Source organism: Mesoplodon mirus (assembly GCF_964341445.2).
Source record: "Mesoplodon mirus genome assembly, chromosome: 5".
Classification (NCBI taxonomy): Eukaryota; Metazoa; Chordata; class Mammalia; order Artiodactyla; family Ziphiidae; genus Mesoplodon; species Mesoplodon mirus.
This window is the reverse complement of record NC_138980.1, coordinates 6,114,745-6,138,596: the sequence shown is the minus strand read 5'-3', so window position 1 is coordinate 6,138,596 and position 23,852 is coordinate 6,114,745. Positions and strand designations below refer to the sequence as shown.

Here is a 23,852-nt window from a genome sequence, read left to right as displayed (position 1 = left end):
GTGCTGAAGAAAATTACTAACAATCCAATAATTCCTTGGTATTGCTCCAGTCATTCCATATAATAAAACTATGGGTTATAAACCATTATTATCCCCGTTTTCCAGATGAAGAAACTGAGGCAGAAAAAAGTTGGATAGTAAGTCTTGGCAGGGCCAGGATTTGGACCTGTATAATCTGGAGTAAGAGCCTCTGCTTCTCCATTTTGTTATACAAACAATAATAAGGAAAAAAACCTTTGTATTAAAAAAATCCTGAATAGAGAAAAAGAAAGTCACAACTGGATTTTGTAATTGGCCTATGGTTCCTAACCACAGACTAAGTAATAATAGAGCGTTCCTACCACTTTTCTGATATAGTTGAACGAATGAGCCTGTAGAGACTAGCTATAGGAAACTCTGGTTTTCTGTTCCTCCAAGCTCAGAGGGACAAAGGCCAACTCTGGGTCTACAATTTTTCAGATGATTGGAGATCCCTTCTTTGCAACAGAATTCTGAAAGCAGTGGGTAACACTGACAAGTGATTGCTCATTATATTAGAGAATAAAATAAATGTAAAATCTATCAACTTATCTCTGTTGCTACATATTTTAAAATTTATCTCATTGCAATTAGAGTGAAGTCAAGATCAGAGAAAGAAGGCATCTTCAAATTTGGCAGATCCAAAAGAAAAAAGCATTAACAGGAAGATAATAATGTATTCCACAATTTTACTTCCAAATCCTAAAACACTGTGAGGGGCAGTAGAAAGAGTAATACTTGGGTGGCTCTCCTGGGTTTGCCATTAACTGGCTGTGTGACCTTTGGCAACTCAATGAGCATTAAAAATATTTAGCAGAGCTATTGGTCTAGGTCATTCTCCCTTTCTTCTACATGTTTAACAAAAATCCATAGTGACAGTCATAGAGATATAACAATTTTTGACATAATCCCCAATGACCACATCATTTGGTTAAATTTAATTTGACCTTCATTAGAGACAAAACTTGCTGCTACTAGTCAGAATAATATTGAGACTTTAAAAAAGGGATGAAGGCCAACCAATGAATATGTACTTAGCTAAACATAAGGTCAAGGAGTTAGACAGAAGACAAGACCAAAGTGAAGACTAATTTTTTTAAGTGTCTGGAAGGTGAGAAATAGATGTTTAAATTGGACGCAGGAAGCCACGAGGGGCCAAGCCAATGACAGCTAGAGGAAGGTTACGGCAGCTGTGTTAGTAAAGGATTATGCTAACTCTGTTCTTGTGAGAATTTCAAAGGACTTCAAGAAAATAAGATACTGGCTCCTTATATTTTTAATTTTGGGGGCTACCGAGAAGGGTTCTTTGGCTGTGAAAATAATCTGTGAGATTTCTTTCAATAAGAGATTTGGATTTTCAGCCTATAGTTTAAAGGAAGGTTTGCAATTCAAGTACTGTAAAAATGAAACATCATGCTACAGAGCCACATGTAAGACATATATGAATAGTGCTGGATGCTTTTAGAGAGCTGATCTGATAGGAGTGGGAGGCATGGCAGCAGAGCGCTGGTGTCACCACATGGGGTGGCCTTATTATACCTGATTTAAAGCTGGTAAAATGGAGGCTTATAAAGGCTGAATTGACAGTTGTCAAACAACTGGTCAGTGGTAGAGTTCGGATCCCAAGGATGTCTGACACCACTGTCCATATTCTTAACCACACCAAAGTTTTAGGCACAGAACTCTTGAGCTTCACCCACTTCATACCTTTTCTGTCTTGTATCTCTACTCCACACCCCAAACACCTCTCTTAATTTCTTTGAAGTGAGGAGCATTATCATGCAAAACATGATCCCACTGCTCACAGATACAATTCACATAAAGGGAAGGAAGTGTTGGAGAATGAGACAGGGAAGAGGGGTCACACTCTTTAAGACAAGTCCAACCAGACCACTGACCTGACACCATAGATTAGAATGCAGCATTTTTATTGTAAAAGTCCACATATTAAGCAATTCCCTTTGTGAAAAGGTTTTCAAATACATAGACCAGGAGCAGCTGATAATTAAGAATTAGATTAGGTATAATATATATTCATGTTGCCAATACTATGCACACATTGGAAAGCTAGCTTTTTTGAGTGTCCCCATTAATGGAATACATTTCAAGTCGACAATAATAACATGTTTCTCGTCATTGAAAATTTGCCAACAACTCTCCCAAAGAGTCAACATTTAATATGTTAACAATTCAAAACAAGAAAATAATTCATTCTATTTACAGGTGTTTGAGGTTATATACTAGAGCACTGATACAGTAAAGGTTTGCAAAATTGGCAGCTAAATGTATTTCAAGATTCATCCAGATGACTTGGTCGTGACTTTACATGGCTTTCTATTAACAATGCCACTTTCTCTTCTTTTCTACTCTTTTTAGATTATCTATAGCTACGACTGAATTCTGACTTAGAGTAATGATTGCCAAAAGGAAGAACTTGCAAAGGGTGCTATTTTCGAAAAATAAGGATTCAGGATGAATACATGAAAATGAAGCTCAACTCATTATGTTTGAAGTCTGGGACCACCACTTCGTGTGAATACAGTATCCTTGAATGAGGACACAGTCATAGGCTCAACCTCCATGTAAGTCTTTCATTTGTTCTTTCATTTTTTAAATGTTAACTTCAGTACATTTTGGTTTTCACGGAGCATAGATTACTCCGTTCTGAACACCCGTCAGGCATGACTCCTGCTTATGCCTGTCATGTGTCCTCAGTGAGGGGGTGGCTGGGCATTTCTGTACATAAAGGTAGGATGTCAATATTGTTCTAAAAGGAGTATGGACTTCGCCTAAAGTAAATGTTTGCTAATGAACAAAAATAGCCAAAATTCTTTGGATCCTTCTGTCTACTTCTACAAGATCAAATAGCACTGCATAGTGCTTATGTGCAAAGATGAATCACAGGTTCCAGACCAGCTCAGAGAGATTCACCAGAAGCATATAAAGCCAGTTCACTTCCAACCAAATTTATTGAGCGCCAAGTATGTGCCAAGCACTATACAAGGTGCTGAGGACCCAAAGAGGAAATGACAAGGATTCTGCCCACAAGGCACTCACAGTCACTAGAAGCAGATCTTGAGATGGAGAGTAAGTTCTGTTATGACCTATCATCCTAAAAGGAAGAAAAAAAATAGCAGCAAGCACACACATTTACTTTAATTCTCTATGAAACTGGGCATATTTCGAGCTGGCAGATGTCAATTATCCAGTCTGTATTTTACTTAAGGTGTTTGTTTTAATATGTCATACGAGGAAAAAATAAGATGTCTGAATCTTCATGCATGAGGAAGAAGGTATAGAAAGTTCCTCCCTCCAATTCCAAACCCCAAACCCTTATAATTACATTCATGATTCTTTTACAGCCCAAAGACACAGAATAAAAGACAATACTTTATGATGTTAACTTCAATCCATTTGTTTTGGCTCTAGAGAGATGGCATGCATTAACCTTGAAGCATTCTACGTTACTGAAATATTTACATCATTGTACATGTGATGTGGAGGAAATTTTCCTCATATCTTGGGCTGGAGATGAAATAGATTTCTAATGTAGGCTCCTGTATTCAAAGCAGGTTGTGATTTTTCTCAAATAAGGGAGATATCCTATTGGGATCAAATTTACCACAACTTGACCCCAGATGAACAGAGGATACAGTTTTGGATCTTTTGCATCTAATTGTATTTTGAATTGAGTAAGGATACCACCACTGTAAATAGTCATGCCTTTCACTATTGCAATTCCTGTAGTGGAAAACAAACAAAATCTTGTTTGGTTTCAATGTTCTTGCTCTAATTTCACTTTGCCTTGCAGGTTTGAGAACAGCAAACAGTATAGCTCAAATTACACTTATTTACCACAGGAGAGTTGGGTGCAAACAATATGACATGAATACAGTTTACCAAGTTAGAACATAGAAACAAATTCAGAGTATTATAAACCACTCAGGGGATTAGATAAGTGGACTTAGAAAGGACATTCTCTCTCCATGAGATTTAGTGAGTAAGACCCACATCAGTAACACCCATACCTCTTCACAGGTAAAGGTAGGAAACCCAGTAAACCAGATTGAACAAGCAGAAGGCAGTGGGGAAGAAGATCCGCGCATAGGAGTCCATCTTGGCAATACGGATATGTATCCTCCCATGTCTCCAAGCTCCTGTTCGGCAATCTTCGAAACAGCAGAAAAAACTGGCACAGTCCTTGCCGTCTAGGCACTCATACCCATATTCTTCATCTCTCTCTTGAAGGTGTGTGGCATTATTCATTTGAATGGTTGCTGATCGTGGGCGGATATCAATGGTAGGGGCCTGAGATAAGGGTAGGGAAGGAGAGGGATCAGAGTTAGTTATACTTGCTAAATCCTAGACCATTTCTCCACAGTGTCACCAATGTGAATGATGAATCTGAAAATGAGTACTCAGGGAATTGCTATGACATCATGATCTACAATGGTAAAATTGAACTTAGAAGGATAGCACATTTGCAGATTTCAAATTTTGAGCTTAAGCAGTGCAGCTGAAAATAATACCACCAAGCTAATAGCTATAGCAAGAAGATTGAACACCAAGAGAACTCAAAGTTTAAAGATTTAAATCAAACAACTACATGGAATCTTATTCTAGTAAATATTAGATGTGAGGTTGGTTACATGAAGGCATTTAATGGTGTTGCACATGAGTAGAACAGAGAAATCAAAACGCATCAATTTTGAAATCAAATTTTGTGTCATGCTCATCTATATAGGCAAACACTAACCCCATTACACTGAGCAAATGTATTAAATGCTTTGAATAGAAAATGTCAAGATATATATAAATGTAGAAGTTTCCTGAGTCTATACCACAATGGTATGACTTACTTATGTTTTAATGGAATATATAAGTACTTTGTCTAACGTTCACCATTTAGAAGCTTCAGAATGTCAGCAATATTAACCTACATGTGAGTGAAAATTTTTTTTAAATGTTACTAGCTATCAAACTCTGTCTGGCATGAGAAGAAACTAGTACCAATTAACTAAATGTTAATCTAATCTTTGCTGCTGCACCAATTACAAAATTGCTAGAAAACTCAAACATTTATTTAATGTTAATTTGGATGAGTTAGTTTTAGGATAATATAAATCCAAATCGTATTGTCTGTGAATCAGCTATCAGAATTCAGCTGAGAATAGAAATCTCATTAAATATTGCATAATAGAGCCAAAGGCCCCTGGATCACCCTGAACGGAAGGGATGGGTGTTTTAACTTAAAGCATTTCAAAAAGAAAGACTGTATTATTTTTATAGAACTGACAGAGTTCAGGTCAGTGGAGATTATTGCATGTACTTATTGAAAAACAATCCTTTGTTGAATTAGGATTTACAGAGTCAAATTTTAGGGCATATATGGCATATATGGAACATGGTAGGTACAACCAGTGAAACTGGATTCCATTTTTACCTGAGAAGAGAGGGTAAGTCTTGGCTTTGACGTTTAAAGAGGCCCACTTTACTAATGACATCTCCTAGAGCTTAGAGATATTTTTAGCCTCACATTACGTCAAAACCTCTGAATTAATGTAGGGTTGCTGAATCAATTCTAGAAATCTATAGAACTTTCTCCATCTTAAATGTGTTATCTCTAGTGGAATGCTTAAATATCTGCTCATAAAAAATAAATAAAACACCATGTAAGCATTAATAGTTAAATTCAGCAGTTGCATGCAGTGAATTTTCATTCCAAAAAACATTATACCTTGAAGGAAAACATCCGAAGAAGCTTTGGGTTTGTAGACAGAAAAGAGAATCACATTTTTTTTTAATGAAAAAAGGAAAAAAAAAAAAAAAGAGACAAAATAAGATAAATTAAAAATACATTTTGAAAGCATAGCAAGTGAAATGAACTGAAATTGTAAACACAGAAGGACAGTTCTGAGATTGGAATAAAGCATATGCCTAAAGTTGGAAAATGAAATTTGGTGATTGATTGCTAGTGAAATCTTCAGTAAATTAATCCACAGTGATCTAACTGCAAAAGCCAGTATTGTTCACGTGTGAGGAAGCCTTCTATTGCCCGTTTTCCCTGTACAGAAATACTGATTTTATTTTCTAATTATCATCAAGGAGGCCTTACTAGGAGAGCCTTGACAAAATGAACCCAAGGGCATATTAAATGGGAAAATGAAATTTCAGCTTCTCATTCACAGCTTGGGCTCTTGATGGTTCTGATAAATCATCTAATTGGCTTAAAAGGGGGAAATGCATGAAGTTCTCAGGTAATTTCATTTTTGCAGGTTCTTTAATTCCCTTTCTCCTCTGCCTTCTTTTCTTCTGCCATCTCATGACCCTGGCTTAAGGAATCCAAGTGTTTTGTATCTCTGCAACAAAATCCACTCCACAATAGAGAGGACCAGAGGGCTTTGTCCTAAGCCAGTCCTCACATCCTTGTTTCTACTGGCAGGTAATAACGCTGAGTGTCAGTAGAACCATCTTTTGGGGGAAAATGAAATAGCAAGTGAAGGAGGGGAAGAAAACAAAAAACAACACAACAAGGAAAATAAACTAAGGATAGAGAAAATGCAAAGGTAAAGAGAGGTAATACAGACAGAGAAAGAAAGGGCTGCATAAAGTATAGTGAATATTTGGGCAATTAAAGATAACAATTTCTTTTGCATTAATCGTCAAGAATAATGATGCTTCTTTACCTGTTATAATGTCTTTCTTACATTCAAATAAACACGTGCAATTTGTAGAATTTCACCTGGGTTTCTGGAGATGCATCAGGATGCAGTCTAACATCAGCTAGATTCTGTGGTTATAATTCAGCTCCCTAAAGCCCATGGGTCAGAAAGCTGGCCACTATCATGACCCTCATAGCCCTTAGAGCAGAAGACCAGAAAAGGCTATAAATTCAGGAGTTCCTTTGCCCCAGTATTGTAAGGAAATGGACCTTAATTTTCATGGGGCCTCCTATGAACCAAACACTGTATTTAAGTGGGCAAACGGATAGCTACATGCTCTTTTCAACATCCATAATAAAAGACAGTTGCTTTAGGCATTTATATTTATGCTTCATCAACTCTATTTTAAAGTTAGGTGGCAAGGTGAAGCCATCCTACGTGTTTCCAAGTCACTGAACTCAATCCAGGTTGGTAACTGCGTAAATCATCAACATCAACCACCGTCATCAACTATAAATGTAAGGTACTATGTAATGTTTTTTACATCCATTACCACATTTATTCCTCACAGCAGCCTCATAAGATATGTCTTTTTTGTAATACTCATTTTATATATGAGAAAATAAAAAAGGGAGGCTAAAAAATACATTTTAACTATAAAACCAATAGAAGCCCTCTGGCAATGCACACACACACATGCACACGCACACACACACATTATTTGCAGCAGTGTGGTGATCCCTGAAACTTTAAGAACCTTGTGGCTTCCTATTGGAAATCATTGGATGCAATATTTAAGTTAAAACACCAATAATTTAAAAATGTTAGTTAAGAGGCAGAAAGATGAAAATCAATGAAACCTAAAATAACAAGCTACTAGAAGATGAATGCATTGTAAAGCCATGGTTATACTCCCAATGAAATAGAGAGAGCAAGAGTCTGCCTTAGTGAATCAGGTCTCTTCCAAGTAACTGATGATGACCTTAATGAATCCTTATGGCCTGGCCAAACTCACACAGTCCCTTTTCATCTTACGGCCCAAAGTGTGGATAGCCTGCAGACAGGCTAAGCAAGACCAAACGAAAACAAAACCAGGTGATCTCTCTGCATACAAATGTCAAAGATCCCAATAAGAAATGATACATACAGGGTTTTTCTTCTTTTTGTCTTTGTCCTTGCTTGGTTTCCGGTTGCTGACAAAATAATGCAGGGTGCCATACTCCACCAAAGCAGAGAAGACAAAGATGAAGCAAACAGATACGAAGAGATCCATTGCCGTGACATAGGAGACCTTGGGGAGCGACTTCCGGGCAATGGTGCTGAGGGTAGTCATCGTCAGGACAGTGGTAATGCCTGGAGGAAGACACAACAAAACAGATCATGTGACCACATCAGCAAGTTGGATAACTGTCACTAATAAAACCAAACGTGTTTTGTGACTTCTGAGGAGCAACCTCAGTATTGGGAAAGGAGGTGTAACTCAAATTCATTCACTCAGTTCACAGATGTGTATTGCCTGCCTACTACGTATCATCTACTGTATGTGCTGAGAAATGTGCTGAAAATGTGCTGAGAAATAAAATAGACATGGTCCCTACCCACGTGTCCCTTGTATTTCAGCAAAAGACACCACCATGGATCAAGTAAGCAAAGAAAAGTATAATTACACATTATGGTATGTGCCATGCAGAAGAGCAGGGACACTGAGAACTTACTTAGGTGGAAGGCCTCTTTGAGGAGGTGATATTTAAGGCGAAGCTTAAAAAATAAGAAGCAACCAACCTTTCAGCTGTTAGCACTAAATAACTTAAAGGGAGGTTCTGAGGAAGGGAAACTTTATCTGTTTTTGAATTTTTAAAATACCTGGCTTCTGGGGATGGGCAGGGAAATCATGGTGATGCTGGGGAAATAGAAGTTAAATCATGCAGAGCATGCACAGGAGTTTGCGTTGTATTCAAAGTGCAAGGAGAAGTCATTTAAAAGTATTAAATAGAGGAGGTGCGTTGTGTACGACTGACATGTTCTGATTGATGGATAAATTCTTTAGAGGCTATTTGTGATGAAAATAGGTATCTCAGAAGTAATATCATAACTAATATTTACTGAAAACTTCCTCATGCCAGGCACTCTGATAAGCATTTTATGTGCATTCTCTCTTTGAATCTTTACAGCAGATATTTTCATTTTGATTTTATAGTTGAGGAAAAGGATGCTAAAGGACCAGTGCCATGTCAGACGGTAAAGTAGCAGAAGGATTTAAACACAAAAATTAAACGTCTGATTTCAAAACACTTCTTCTCCCCCTTGTGCAACAGTGCCCAGGCAAACTAGTCCTCCCTAATTATTGTTTAATAACAAAGAACAAAGTTAAGACAACCTATATGTATCTACAGGGGAAGGGTCAGGGGCTTACCTACTGTAACAGCTATGTTAAGTATAACAAAGGCAACACAGATTCAGTATCTGCCTAGGTTATAGCTCCAGTTATAGGCACTTAAGTCACTTCAACAGTCTAAATTTCTGCATCTGTTAGTGATCGTGGAGTCATCCATCTCCCTGTCTAGTCTATATACTTTGTGACAACAGATAAGAAATATATCTTGGGCTTCCCTGGTGGCGCAGTGGTTGAGAGTCCGCCTGCCGATGCAGGGGACACGGGTTCGTGCCCCGGTCCGGGAAGATCCCACATGCCGTGGAGCGCCTGGGCCCGTGAGCCATGGCCGCTGAGCCTGCGCGTCTAGAGCTTGTGCTCGGCAACGGGAGAGGCCGCAAGAGTGAGTGAGAGGCCCACGTACCCCCCCCCAAAAAAAAGAAAAAGAAATATATCTTAATGTCCATTGTAATCCCATAGTGAGTATAGTGCTAGGACTCAATAAATATCAAATGAATAAATAAAACAATTGAAGAATAGTGTATAATATGAAAGACTAGAGAATCAACCTACATTTGAAAATAGGAATCCACATTGATGACTTGGGGGAGATAGATACTGTTCTGTGCAATTAAAACTAACACTTAAGGGCTTCCCTGGTGGCTCAGTGGTTGAGAGTCTGCCTGCCGATGCAAGGGACACGGGTTCGTGTCCCGGTCCGGGAAGATCCCACATGCCGCGGAGCGGCTGGGCCCGTGGGCCATGGCTGCTGAGCCTGCGTGTCTGGAGCCTGTGCTCCGCAGCGGGAGAGGCCACAACAGTGAGAGGCCCGCGTACTGCAAAAAAAAAACAAAAAACAAAAAAAAAAAAACAAAAAACTAACACTTAAGAATCTCTTCCTTTGGCCAAGTACTATGTTAAGTACTTGTATAATTAATTATCCCACAAAATCCTCACAATGAGGTAAGCACTGTTATCCTTGTTTTGCTTTTTTTTTTCTTTTTGCAGGTGAAAAAAACAGTACAGAAGGAATAAACTAGTTAAGTGATAGAGATGACATACAAGCCTAGCAAGTCTGACTTTAAACGCAATGCTTTGAACCACACTGTTGTATTTCCTCTCTATAAATAGGTCCATAATATGCAGGATGAAGCACCACACACTTGGGAGCTATTGTAAATTCCTAATTTGGGATATGATGTGGATATGTGGGTCTTCCATGTTGTCATGATGGAAACATAAGAATGGGCAAGTTTCTCAAGTACAAACTGGGGATGGTAGTGACTGGGGGAACGCCCTAAGGCTCTTGGGAAGACTAAATTAAATAATGCACATAGAGTGACAATTCCTAGTAAAGTCTCAATAAATAGAAGGTGTTATTATCATTTATTTTAGAGAAGAAAGATCTGCTTCTCAAACAAAAAAAAAGCTTCTCTTAGGTTGTCTGTACGTTAATTCGTGTAGAAGTTTTTGATTATACCTAATCACAGCTGATATTTTTGTGGGGGAATTTCAAAACTAAATTGGCACTTTGGTCTTCACATTCAGGCCTCAAACCACATATGACCTATTAGAAGTGAAAATGTCAGTATCAGAGTAGGTACCGTGGATAAGTTCACTTAAGACAATGTGGCCTGTCTCATATCATTAGGCTACATGGAAGTTCATCACAGCCATGTAAAAGAAGAATCTTAAAAAAATGCTTCAAGATATTTTCAGGTCTGCCTGGAGCCACAGAGAAGAGAACAATGAAGTAGTTTTAAGTGATTTACCAACCAACAACAAGATAGCCTGATGTGGTTTTTTTGTTTGTTTTTAATGTGTTTTTTCTTTGGGTTTTTTTTTTGTGTGTGTGGGCCTCTCACTGTTGTGGCCTCTCCTGTTGCGGAGCACAGGCTCCGGACGCGCAGGCTCAGCGGCCATGGCTCACGGGCCCAGCCGCTCCGTGGCATGTGGGATCTTCCCAGACCGGGGCACGAACCCGTGTCCCCTGCATCGGCAGGCGGACTCTCAACCACTGTGCCACCAGGGAAGTCCCTAATGTGGTTTTTAAGCCTAGTTTTGCTAAGCAAAGAAATTAGAGTTCTCTTACCTGAGATACATGAAAAATATCCATAGCTTTTTTCAGTTCCTCCAGTCTTGGCATGAAGTAAGCTCTTCAGGCATGTTACCTTTTACCTCATAACTTGTGTGAAAAATACCAGTTGTGTTGTCCTTGTTTCATCCATCATCCTTACCTCATGATTAAACCTCACCAGCTACCACTCGTGTACCAAACTATAGTCAAGTGTTACAAGTTCCAAAATGAATATTCCCCATTCTGTGGTGATCTGAGTTTAGAAAGCAGTCAATCTCTGAGCCACATGGGTATATTTATCTCACTCATCAAATAACTTGGCTCTCTAACTGTTCAATGGCATTAATAAACTTGAAGTTCACAGGCGTTTAATGTCATCTGGTTTAACTCTTGATTGTAAACACTGGAAAAGGTAATTGGACTCAGTGAAATCTAGGTCAGTGTTCTTAAACCTGATCACACATTAGAATCACCTGGGAAATTTTGTTTTTCTTTTAATCCTGACACCCAGCCCATGCTGTCAACAAATTAAATAAGCATCTCTTCAGGTTGGACTATGGCAGCTGTACTTTTAAAGGCCCTCTGCTGAGTTAAATGTGCAGTTAAATCTAAGAAGCACTGATCTAAAGAAGTGAGACAGCAAAGCTAAAACGGAAACCAGCTCAGCTCAGCACCCTACCTTTTCCCACAACTGGCCTTCAACAAGGTCTCACCCAGAGCAAATCACCCAGAGCAAATGTAGGTGTCAATCAGCCAAGGTGCAGATCAACTATCTGCTGGCTGTGTGACCTTGTAAATGTCATTTAACCTTACAGCACCTCTGCTTCCTTGGCTCTAAAAGTGTGATAATAACCTTTATTATCATTACAACTTCTACATGCAGCCGTTGTGAAGAGTAGAAAAAGCATGGGGACCATGTTGAAGACGCCTGACTTATAGTAAATGATCAACAAATAAGAGGAGCACCTACCTGCTATTTGCTTGGGGACCCGTCCCTCATTCCTCAGCCCACTCCCCTTGATCCCTTCTCCCACCGTGGTCTTTTGCCAGTGAGCACTCATTGAATAAGTGGTGGAAATGAGTTACTAGAGCGGTCTTAAGAGGGATTTTGACCAGCAGGAACTAGACTTCAAGAGGAATAGATTGATTTAAAATCCTTCCCTTAAAATATTTTTGGAATGGGTAGATTGGAACGCATCAGTGCATTTTTTCCATCCATTCATAAGTGCATACATTCCTTGAATAATCACTGAGGTACCAGCCGTGTGCCAGGCACTATACTGGGAGTGAAAAATACATTTACATTCTGATGTAACAGACATATAAGCATGTAATGCAATACACTACTCACAATCACAGGTAATAGTCCTAAAGTAATGGACTCAGCACATTTTGGGTTTGTCTTAGCATGTAGCATTAGACAGGACATTACAATTGTTAAGTAGAGCCTGTAACATAAAGTACCTCATCTAACAGAAAAACTCAAAATAACTTTATTTTGAAACAGATGGGAGACTAAATTAGGTTTGGAGGAGAACAAAAATGCAAATGATGTCTTTTTTTTTCCCCAGTAATCACTTCTGCCCTCAGTTTTAATAACGTGGTACAGATCAGTTTGTCAGAAAATGACTATAAATGCTAACATTTCTGAGGCCCTACTATGCTTTGTGAACTTTGCATGGAATACCTAATTTCACCTAATAAAACCCCACAGTTAGGTACAGGAAATGATATATGTTTCACATGTGAGTAAAATGTGATTTGTAGAGACTAAAGGGCATATCCAAGGCCATACCATATGTGTGGGTTGAAATCCAGATTCTCTGGACTTCAAAATCCAAGCCCTTAACTGTTACATGACACTGCCTCTCTAGTCAGAGAGTGAGCAAGAAATATGGTTCTAGTTTTCATACAGACGATGAAAGAGGACAGTGGTTTTACAATTCATTTTTCAGTCGTTTTAGTTAAGTCTTTAGGAAATTTTATGTAGTATGAGAATTTTATTCATGGGCCTAGCCTCCAATGTCCCTGTGAGTCTGTGGCTTTGTTGTAATCTACGTGAGTCCTCTTTCCTTGTGAGAGGAAAAAGATGTGAAACTCCAAGACAGATATCACCATATACAAGAGATGGAGCAAACTGCAAATAATCTTAAAAGTGGAGAGAGGGGTCCCAGAATTTCACAGGTAATTATGTTTTCCCCCAAATAATCTTTTCATTGGTTCTTTTATAAGGAGCCAATTACTGTGTATGTATGTCTTGAAATGTCACAATAATTACGCATGTTGAAATTAGTCAATAGCCAGTGATGTGCTAGTAAATGTGTAACAATTGATTCCCTAGAGAAAAGGTGCCCCTGATTTTTAGTGTTTGCCTATTTCCGTGTTGTTAATATTTTCACCTTGGTTGATTTCACTGCCAATGTGGCACCACTGAACACAATGTTGGGAAAAGATAAACACAATCAGCTCTCATGAGCTGGCGTGAGCAGCTCCAGTGTACTACTGCCCAGAGATCAAGACAAAAAAAATCTACTGAAAAGAAAAGGTTTCCACCCCCCCAGTTAATTTAAATTATTTAAAAACTTACTGAAGAAAGCCTATGGAGGTAATTTAGCAAAACAAAACTAGGAAACTTTATACACTGTTTCTTTTTTTTAATATGCTAGTTTTCTTTAAAATGAAACAAATGGCATTTCTATGTAATTGATGACTGAATTAAAATCAAGTCAATTTTTAAAGGAGAATAAAGATTAGTCATATTTGGTACTTACCTTGGGACAGTACAAGCAAAGAATTGTGTCTCACCTAAAGAAGTTCTGGCTGGAACAGCATCCTTATTGATCCAGAAAGACACCCAGGATAGGACAACAATGAGTGTGCAGGGGATGTAGGTCTGGATGGTGAAGTATCCCATTCTTCTGCTCAGGTCAAAGTACACAGTCATGACCACATAATCTCCTGGAACAGAACAAAGGCAGACCATGAAAACCCTTAACAAAATTGGAAAGTGTTTGAAAGTAAGCATGTATATAACTTAGGTGCACTTGAAAGGTTTTTTTTAATTATTTTTTTTACATCTTTATTGGAGTAGAATTGCTTTACAATGGTGTTAGTTTCTGCTTTCTAACAAAGTGAATCAGTCATACATATACATATGTTCCCACATCCCTTCCCTCATGCATCTCCCTCCCTCCCACCCTCCCTATCCCACCCCTCCAGGCTGTCACAAAGCACCGAGCTGATCTCCCTGTGCTATGTGGCTGCTTCCCACTAGCTATCTACCTTACGTTTGGTAGTGTGTATATGTCCATGCCTCTCTCTCGCTTTGTTACAGCTTACCCTTCCCCCTCCCCATATCCTCAAGTCCATTCTCTAGTAGGTCTGTGTCTTTATTCCTGTCTTACCCCTAGGTTCTTCATGACATTTTTTTCCTTAAATTCCATATATATGTGTTAGCATAAGGTATTTGTCTTTCTCTTTAACCCACCTGCCTTAAGAACAAAAACAACAAAAAGCAAAACCCAACCTGTACTGAATTCTGATCCTTTTAGAAGCAATGTGATTACTGATGGAAGGAAACATTTTTGAGCACATTGCTCGTATTTTCTTCTTTCGTGTGATTTTTGACATTTTTGCCTTCTCTGCCTGCTTAATGCACACAATGTGAAACTTTTTGTTTGGTGGAGAGGGAAAGAAACAGTGTTTCTGCTCCGTGCCTTTCTTGCCTGCAGTGAATCCTAAGGTTTGTAACAATTTCCTCTTGTTCTCAGGACCTTTCTCCATACAAACCAGAGAGAAATATCCTGGTGCTTGGTACTAATAAATGACTGTTTTACTCAGTTTATAACCACATTTCTATGCTGAGACATTTTCTCATATTTCCGTTGAATCCTGTGGTTTTCCTTCATAGCAGTTAACTTCAGTTTGTAATTTCTCATTCATTCATGTGGTTATTTTTGTAATATCTGTTCCACCTATTAGACTTTATCTGCATGAGTCCACAGACTGTGCCTACTCTAGCCCATCACTGCCCTATCAGTACTTAGCATCCTGCTTGATTCCAAATAGGCATTCAGTAACATTTGTTGAGTAAGTGATTAAATGAATGAATATATTTATATATTTAAATATAGAGAAAGAAACAAAAATCAAGAAGTTGTATTCTGGAACATTTGGGTTACAAAGGGTTTATGTAAATAATACAGAGAGTAATCAAGGAATCCAAGAACGACCATGTAGCTATGCATGAGAACAATGTAATGTGACATAATCCCAAGTCTCTGATTCGTTAAAATCATGATGCATGCATTGTTTTTAAAATTCCATGTCTTTCATTTTGTATGATTCCAAGTGAAATTTTACAAAATTTTCATTTTTGAAGTTAGAAAATATACTATAGAGACATATCCCAGTTACTATATATTTGTTTCTTTATAGTACTGTTTGAGAACATCAGTTTCAAAGACCATATCTGCTCTCCTAATGTGAGGCAAAACATGAGACCACTTTTCAAATGTTGCTTCTTTTTTCTTTACTAAATTGTGATTTGTCCTAAAATGCATGGACAATGAAATCCAAATCATGTGTTTTAGTTGAATTACTTGGCTTCATGTCTGTGTTTCTCTACTTACTTAGATGATTTAGATCTGATTCGAAAATAAGGCACTTTAGAAACTTCATGGGGAGAAGACTGACTTAGCTGGGTGAATTTTTACTACGTAGTCCACTTCTTCCTTCCCCCTCTCAAGCTTCACTCCATACCCTTCTAAGCTGCTGAGATAGAAAACCCTTCAGTGGGTACTCTTCAAGGGAGTAAAGACTCCTCTAACCCTGCAGCGTTTCCTAAGTGGGGTTACGAATACATCCTAATACTGCCCTTCGGTGGATTGACGGACTGTCACTTGTCTAATTCAGTATCCTGGTTAAGGCAACATTAGTGACCCAGACACTAATTAGGGAATTAGGCTCCCATGGGAACATTGGTATCCTGTCCAAGAGCAGTGGTTAGCCATTATTTAGCAATTATCCCTGAAAAGTTAAAGGTAGGAATTTTCTTATTGATCATAGCTAGATTTGGGTTAGTTCCCTGAGATGACGCTTCTCTGTGTTGATTTATTTGGACTTAAGCTATTTAAAGTCATAGCATTTCATAAATTTGTTTGGTCTTTGCTTTTTGTTCTAATTTAGAATGTAACAGACGCAGGTGATGATTGAGGAATAAAGACATTTAACTTGAGATGATTCCTATTAATATCTATCTTTTTCTTCCCTGTTTCTTTGATCACAACACCAGAGGTGAATTCAAGTTTCTTATTCTACATAGGAAACACAAAGAAAGAGACGTTTTCTTTTTAAATAATAATATTCAGGGGCACTTTTCCTCCCTATTTTCCAAGTCCTTGAGAATACTCTGCATATTTTAAACATGTGTTTAAATGAAACTTTATGAATTATAATATTTTAGATAAATCTAGACAATTTTAGTAACTCCTTTTTTACTCCTTATCATGTAAGTGAATGAGAATCTACACTTCGGCATTAATGATCTGATTCTTTTTAAAGGTGAACTTTAATTTTGCCTCAAGTGAACAGATAATTATCTCAATTTAATTCTCCACTTCCCTTTAGGTCAGAATCTAAACTTCTACAGCCTATTTATCAATTTCTATTTTAAGGTAATAGCTTCTGAGCATCTTTCATCTTTGCCAGCAAATCCAAAGCTTTTCTGTCACTAGATTTTGGATTCAAACTTGGGAACAGGCCATTTAAAAGCAAAGCAGCTTCACAGTGACAGCCTGATGCCTGTCTTATATCTAAGGCTCTATCACTTTTTGTATTTTTAAAAACTCTCCGGCTGAGAACCCTATAAAATCAAATCTCCTGAAAGTGCCACATCAGTGATTTCCCTAAGCCCAAAAGGATTAAAGTCAAAGGTGGTTATTTCAGCCACTTCAAATTTATTCTCTCTATTGATTTATTCTAACATATGATATTTAAAGTCATAGCATTTTATAAATTAGTTTGGTTCCCTGTTTTTGTCCTAATTTAGAATGTAACACACACAGGCTATGACCGAGTAGAGAAGACATATAAGTTGAGTAACACCCATTAATGTTCAGCTTTTATTTTTTGTAAGATTCTTATGTCTAGTTTTAGGAAGACAGCAACATTAGTGAATAATGAACTTCAGTTATTATTTTTTTAGTTGTGATGTTAACCATTTGAGAGCTTTAAAATTCAGATTTATTGGAGTGTTTAGGCTCTTATTTCATACATGAAGCTATCTCCTCTTAAAAACTTAAAGAGTCCATGATAGAGATATCTTCCCCTCCAGTGAATGCCTGAAATAATAACTATTTTCTAGTTACCAGGAATGAGGACCTACTATGTGCAGACACTGGGCTGTATGGTTTGCAAATATTATCTTTAAACCTCCTAAACGTTTTGTCAGGATGCTGAAAAAACTAAAACCACTTTGCTCCTCTTCCAAGTTTCTTACTCTACTTAAATATAGTTGAATAGAGTATATATTCCCTACCAGGTTAAGTTGAAGCCATAATTAGCGTTAATATTCTCTTCCTTACATTCCTTTCTCTAGCCTCTTTTTTATTTGTCAACAAATATTTTAATTATTTTTATGCAGAGAGCACTATATAAGGTAATGTGGAGATACAGACCGATGGAATCTCACAGACTGATTCTAAATTAAATGGATTAAATGAGAACAAGATTATTCTGTCTCTTACTACAACTCAGACAGAGAGAGATGTGTTGAGACAATGCAGTAGATCTTCCTTTATCACTCCTCATTGAATCTGAGGCATAATTCCACAGGGCTGATTTTGACCACAGGCAGGCAGGAGAGTTTGTTGGCTACAACTTCATTTAGGAAAAGGGTTTTCTGAAATTAGATCTGTACCTCACCTAACACACAACAATAAATTTAAGGTCTACTGAAGATTCAAATTTAAGCATGAATTTAAATACTACATAAGGAAAAAATATAATAGAACATCTTCATAACCTTAGTGTGGAAAAGGACTTGTCAAGTACACCATAAAACAAACATAAAGGAGAAAAAAATTACAGGTTTACCATGTAAAACTTAGAACTTCTGTATTATAGGTATTTTTCCTTTAAATCATTTTAGAAGGCAAAATACCAGATTTGAATAAAATATTTCCCAAATAAATAAGAAATCAAAGGCTAATATTACTGATATATAAGTAATGCTCTTAATTATTGAGAAAGAGACCCACATTTTTAACTAGGCTGAAAAAAATGAATGGACAATTCATAGATACTAAATACAAGAAAAGATTCTCAACTTCAGTAGTGATCAGTGAAATGCAAAGTAAAATCATAGTATTTCATTTTTAGCCTATCACATCATGGAAAAAAATAAACTGGTAATTTCTAGTACTGACAAAACATGGACAGAGAACAGAGCTACACACTCTTGGTAGGGGTGTACACTGACGTAGACTGGAAGGTAATCTGGAAGCACATAACTATATATTTTACTTCTAGATATTTGGAATAAACACTGCAAAAAATGTTTATTAAATATTACCTTTCAATTGGCACGAAGTTTTTTTCAAGATCTGCTCCGTGCCCAAAAGTATGAGTAGGATACCCAGTCCTTGGGCAGAATCCCAGTCCCTGACCTTATGCACCTAGAACATTGTGGGAGAGGAAAGGCTTTCAAATTCAATCAGCTGCTAACTTCTCTGCATGTCACTCCCAAGTGTTTCTGCATCTGTCACTCGCCAACCATTCCCAGTCATGGCTTAGGCTCTCAGCTCTTCTGGAATTACATTCAACATTTTTCCGGCAACTAGGTCCTTGGAGGTCAAGAGAAGGCAAAATAGCTAAACTGTAATCCTTGCCATGAGGGAGTCCTCAGGCTAAGAAAGACATATGAATATAGTGTCACTACTCCAAGGCACAAGGACTCTAATAAAACACACAGATGCTAATTTATCTTACATACCCTGATTAGATGAAGTTTCTGGCAAGCACATTTTTGAAAGTTCTGCTTAAATGTCAATCTTCCCAAACCTTTAGAGATCCATGCTCCTCTTCACAGAAAGTCCAAACTCCTTAGTGGGGCATGCAAGGCTATCTGTAATTTGAATTTAATCTAGGTTTCTCTCCCTCTCATTATTCCCTTCATGTTCCCTCAGCCCTAGACAAAGTAAATGAAATATTTTTATTTCATGCTTCTATGACTTTCCTGTCTTTATTCTTCCTGGCATCATATCGCTCCCAGATTCCCAGCTTATCTCTTCAATCCTTTTCCTCATTCCAACCTTCCAGCTGCCCCCAACACCAGCGCACACTACACACATATACCCCGTACTGTGACTAGACCTGTGCTAAGTGGTAGCCATCTTAAGTAAAATTGAAAACTAAAAAAAATTTTAAATTCTATTTCCTCATTTGATCAAGCCACACTTCAAGTGCTTAACAGCTATTTATATATTTATATATAAAATTATAAAAGTTACTAAATTATAGAAAGCTCAATTGGACAGTGCTGGTCTAAGCTAATCCTTCTAGAATGCATTTGTGCTCATGCCATTTCCTTCAAGTTTTTCAGAATAAAATCCATTCTACTCAACACATGATTCTAGTCCATTTTGCCCTGGTCCACAATGAACCATCCCAGCTGTGTCTCACACCATTTATAATCTCTCCATTTTATGCCCACCCAACCTGATTTACCTTCTGCTCTCCCGAGGGGTACTGTTCATTCTTTTGTCCTCATTTGCCTATGTTGCCTCCAATTTCTGAAATACTTTCCACACCTCCAATCATGTCATACACATATACCTCCAAACCCTTCCACTGTTGTCCACTGATATCAGGACACATTAAAAGTCTTTAACTTGTCCTGTAAGACTTCATGTCGTCTTTTCCCTGACTATTCTCCAGCTTCATCTTAAATAGTATTTCTTTACACTCCAGCTGGGGTTCTTGCAGTTCCTTAAATGCTCCCTGCTACCTCTCACATTAGGGTCTTTTCACCAGCTGATTCCCTCAGCTCAAAGTCTAATATCCCCATCTCTACTTAACTCCATTCTTTCTTCAGATGTCAATTAATGTATCCCATCATCAGAGAAGCCATAAATCGATTAGATGTTCTCAGTAAGATCTCATAGCACCACATGACTCTCATAGAGCTGATCTTAATTGGAAGTATATGATTGGTGTGAATATTGAATTACATTTTAGACTATAATTAACCCATGGGCTCCATGACAGAAGTAGCTATAGCTATTTAGCTCACTATTTCATTCTCAGCATCTAGTACAGTGCCTGGTACACAGAAGGAATTCAACAATTATTTGTTAAATGAATAAATGCTGTAGCTCAGATGGCCGTGGGGGAAAAAAAACAAAAATTTCCAGATGAACTATACACCCAAAGCATTTAAGACCAAGGCAGAGATCAACGTGGGCTTTTAAAATATTAAACGTTACTTTAGAAATTATTGCTTCTGGAAATATTTTTTACTGGATACCTTGCTGAACTTAATCCCCAAAGATGTGGATATAAGGTTACAGTGAGCTGTTAGTAGTCTTAGCTGCTTGCCAAGAAGAAAAAAAAGAAGAAAAATCAGCTGCATCAGAGTGGCTGCATAATGCTTATTAAAGAATCGATTGGTGGGCTCCCCTGGTGGCGCAGTGGTTGAGAGTCCGCCTGCTGATGCAGGGGACACGGGTTCGTGCCCCGGTCTGGGAGGATCCCACATGCCGCGGAGCGGCTGGCCCCGTGAGCCATGGCCGCTGAGCCTGCGCGTCCGGAGCCTGTGCTCCGCAACGGGAGAGGCCACAACAGTGAGAGGCACGCGTACCGCAAAAAAATAAAAAAGAAAAAAAGAATCGATTGGTGATTTCAGCGTCTCAGCTAGATGCAATTAGAGAAGGAAGAGGACAAAGGGCTGCAAAAGCCACCACAGTCTCTTCCCCGTTAAGTCTAATACGTGTGTTTTCATTTCAGAACTTCACCATTATTATTTCATCTGTTGTTTGTTCAAGCTCATATGGTAATGAAAAAAGAACAAAATAACAATTGGGGAGAATACAATGAAAAATAAAAGGTGTAATTTATAATTATTTTCCAGGCTAAATCTATCTTTTCAAGACTCCCTCTGACTGTCTGCACTGAGGAAAGGGAGCACAGATTTGTCTTGAAGAACAGGAGCTGCTTCAAGTTAGAAGCCAAGGTGGAGTCCAGAATTCCTGCAAGGGTGACTTGTTGGGGTTTACCTGTTAGAAAATGGGGAGTGAGGGAAGCAGGCAAGGGCAGCAGAAAAAAGCTAAGCATGGATTTGCTTCACCCTGAGGAGGAGAGCTTCCAGGAGGTTCTGGAACAAACTGCACCACAGAGTTAGTCCCACCTCGAGGCCAGAGCAGCAGTCATTTGTACTCCACAGGCTAAGGTGGGGTGGTCTTAATCTCCTAGTTCATATGGCTCTATGCTGGTCAAAGGCAGTTCTCCAGAGAAGCGGACAGTGATGAGCTGCTGGCAGCCAACCCTTGCAGCACCTGAGCAATGGGTGCACCAGCTCAGAAAAGGTAATGGGAAGGAGGGGACATCAGAAGTGTCCACTGCAAGGACTGTGGTGTCAGGCTGGGTTCAGAAGTTCTAGTCCTGTCACTCACTGGTTGTATGATTTTAGGCAAGTGCCTTAACTCTGAGTCTTGACTTCCTTATCTGTAAAGTAGGGATGATAAGAGAATATACCTCATAGGGTTATCATGAACATAAAAAGAGTTAGGGTGCCTGGCAAATTCCTGGCACCCAGTAAAAGGCCTATTAATGTCAGTTATGATTACAAAGTAGTGTGATCTGTGGAATATAATTAACACCGTTCTAGCATATACAAGCATAGAAGTACTACTAAACATTCAAAAGAGAATTAAAATTAGAAAGGGCCTAGCGTTTATATCAATCAAGTCTATCCTTTTCAAGGTTAAACAATTGAGACCCATTGAAAAAGACAGGCGTTTTATCCAAGGACAGAGTGGCAGACCCAAGACTCCCGCCTCCCAAACCAGTACTCTTTTTGTAGTAAACAGCCTGCCCATTTTGAGCCAGTGGTAAGGATCATGGAGATAAAGCAAAACAGCAGAAAGTTGAGCCATTACTGAATGGGGTTAATATAGAAAGCTGGTATGGATGACTGGGGGCCCCAATCATAACAAGAAAAATTTCTTTCATTTTTGTTCTTAAACCTTATATAATAGACATGTTACTTTTAGGAGGATTGAAATTCATTTGTCTAGAATGCCAGCCTAACTTAACAACCATTCTAGAATTTTCCTCTTGGAGAACAGCTCTAGATGAAAGGAAATTCAATATTGGCAAAGCCTCCAGATAGCGGTTTTCTCTATGTTCAAACAGGACCTAGGTATTTGCTAAGATCTCAGTTCTCTGCACTCATTTCTAGAACACTCTTTTTATTAGTGTGATAGCTTCTCTTCCTTACCCTCTGAAAAAGCCACCACTGATTCTTAGCTCAACGCGGCTTTTGTAATTTTGAGCCCATCATCAAATTCGGACACTGTAGCAAATGAATCCACCTTGGGATTTATATAAATAAAACAACTCTGGCTCAGAAATCTAAAGCTGAAGATACAAATGAATGCATTTGCTACTTTGATCCATTCAAAAGAAATGCAATGTCCCAGTGTATTTAAACTTAACTCTTACAAACATCTGACTAGATACTAAAACATGTTTTACATAAGGGCAGAGTAGTTCACTGTAGTGGAAAATATATAGGATCCAGTCCCAGAATTCAAGTACTAGTGATGTCATTAACAAGGTGCAGGGATTTGGGTAAATTGTTCAAATTCTCCCAGTAAAATAGGGATAATCACACCTATCACTAGGGCTGTGGTGAAAAACCATATTTTCTAATGGTAGGGAAAGTGTTTTGTAACCTTTCAGAGACAGTGTATAGATGAGTAAGTACATGCAGCTTCCTGTTCAGTGATTTTTTTGTTGTTGTTAGCCTCTGTTAAAAGGCTACCTGCAACTGTCAGGAACAATAGTTAAGAAGTCAGCCTTGTTCTTGTTTATATGAACCATATCATTTTAATATAGTTCACAAAGTTATGTCACAAAAATTACATATTCTTTTCTGTTCAACTTGGATTCTGAAGTACAGACTAATTACATAGCAACATGGCTTGGTATTGAAAGGTAACAAAATGTCCTTTTACGTGTGGTTCCTCCTTACGTAGCATATTACAGTGATACTACCAGATCTCACAATGTTTCTCTTTGAGAAGTCTCATTTCAGGTAAAATTTTAAAATGTGAATTCATATTCCACTTAGTTCTCCTGGCTTCAAGTTGCTGACTGGAAATATTTTTAATAGCTCAGAAAAGAGATACCAATAAGGAACACACACCATACTAGAGTAGTATCTGTCTGTCAACTTTGATAAGAAAATTAGACTGGCTTAATGGAGGTATCAGTGAAAATCTGAGAAATCCTGAGAAAGATAGCAGTCATTTACTTCCAGTCAACCTGAGGTACATGCTAGCTGAGGAAGGACTTTATGCTCCTTGTAATTAGAAATTTCAATTGATTTGTCACAGTTATAATCCCAGGGCTACAGAAGAGTGACCAATATGTTATATTTTGCCATTCTGGCATAGAAATGATGAGACTGTACTCCTCAGGAAATGAGTAGAAATCCCAGTCA

The 23,852-nt window shown here is 38.2% G+C and overlaps 1 protein-coding gene and 1 long non-coding RNA gene across 7 annotated transcripts in view; one reads left to right on the top strand and one right to left on the bottom strand.

Annotated features, from left to right (window-relative positions):
- The window catches only part of LOC309805469, a 393,805-nt gene extending 389,639 nt beyond the window's left edge, over window positions 1-4,166 (top strand). Inside the window, exons 4-5 of the long non-coding RNA XR_014294247.1 lie at window positions 2,395-2,600; window positions 4,057-4,166. This is a non-coding gene — a long non-coding RNA (uncharacterized lncRNA). The remainder of the gene's footprint in view (window positions 1-2,394; window positions 2,601-4,056) is intronic.
- Window positions 4,051-23,852, bottom strand: part of GABRG2 (gamma-aminobutyric acid type A receptor subunit gamma2) — a gene marked incomplete at both ends in the record, with an annotated part of 124,392 nt that continues 104,590 nt past the window's right edge. For 3 of the 6 annotated variants that reach the window (XM_082623360.1, XM_082623361.1, XM_082623365.1), the window contains 4 exons: window positions 4,051-4,326; window positions 5,756-5,779; window positions 7,828-8,033; window positions 13,934-14,086. In XM_082623360.1, the coding sequence (XP_082479486.1) occupies window positions 4,051-4,326; window positions 5,756-5,779; window positions 7,828-8,033; window positions 13,934-14,086 (659 nt within the window). The remainder of the gene's footprint in view (window positions 4,327-5,755; window positions 5,780-7,827; window positions 8,034-13,933; window positions 14,087-23,852) is intronic. The other 3 variants (XM_082623362.1, XM_082623363.1, XM_082623364.1) reach the window with 3 other exon arrangements.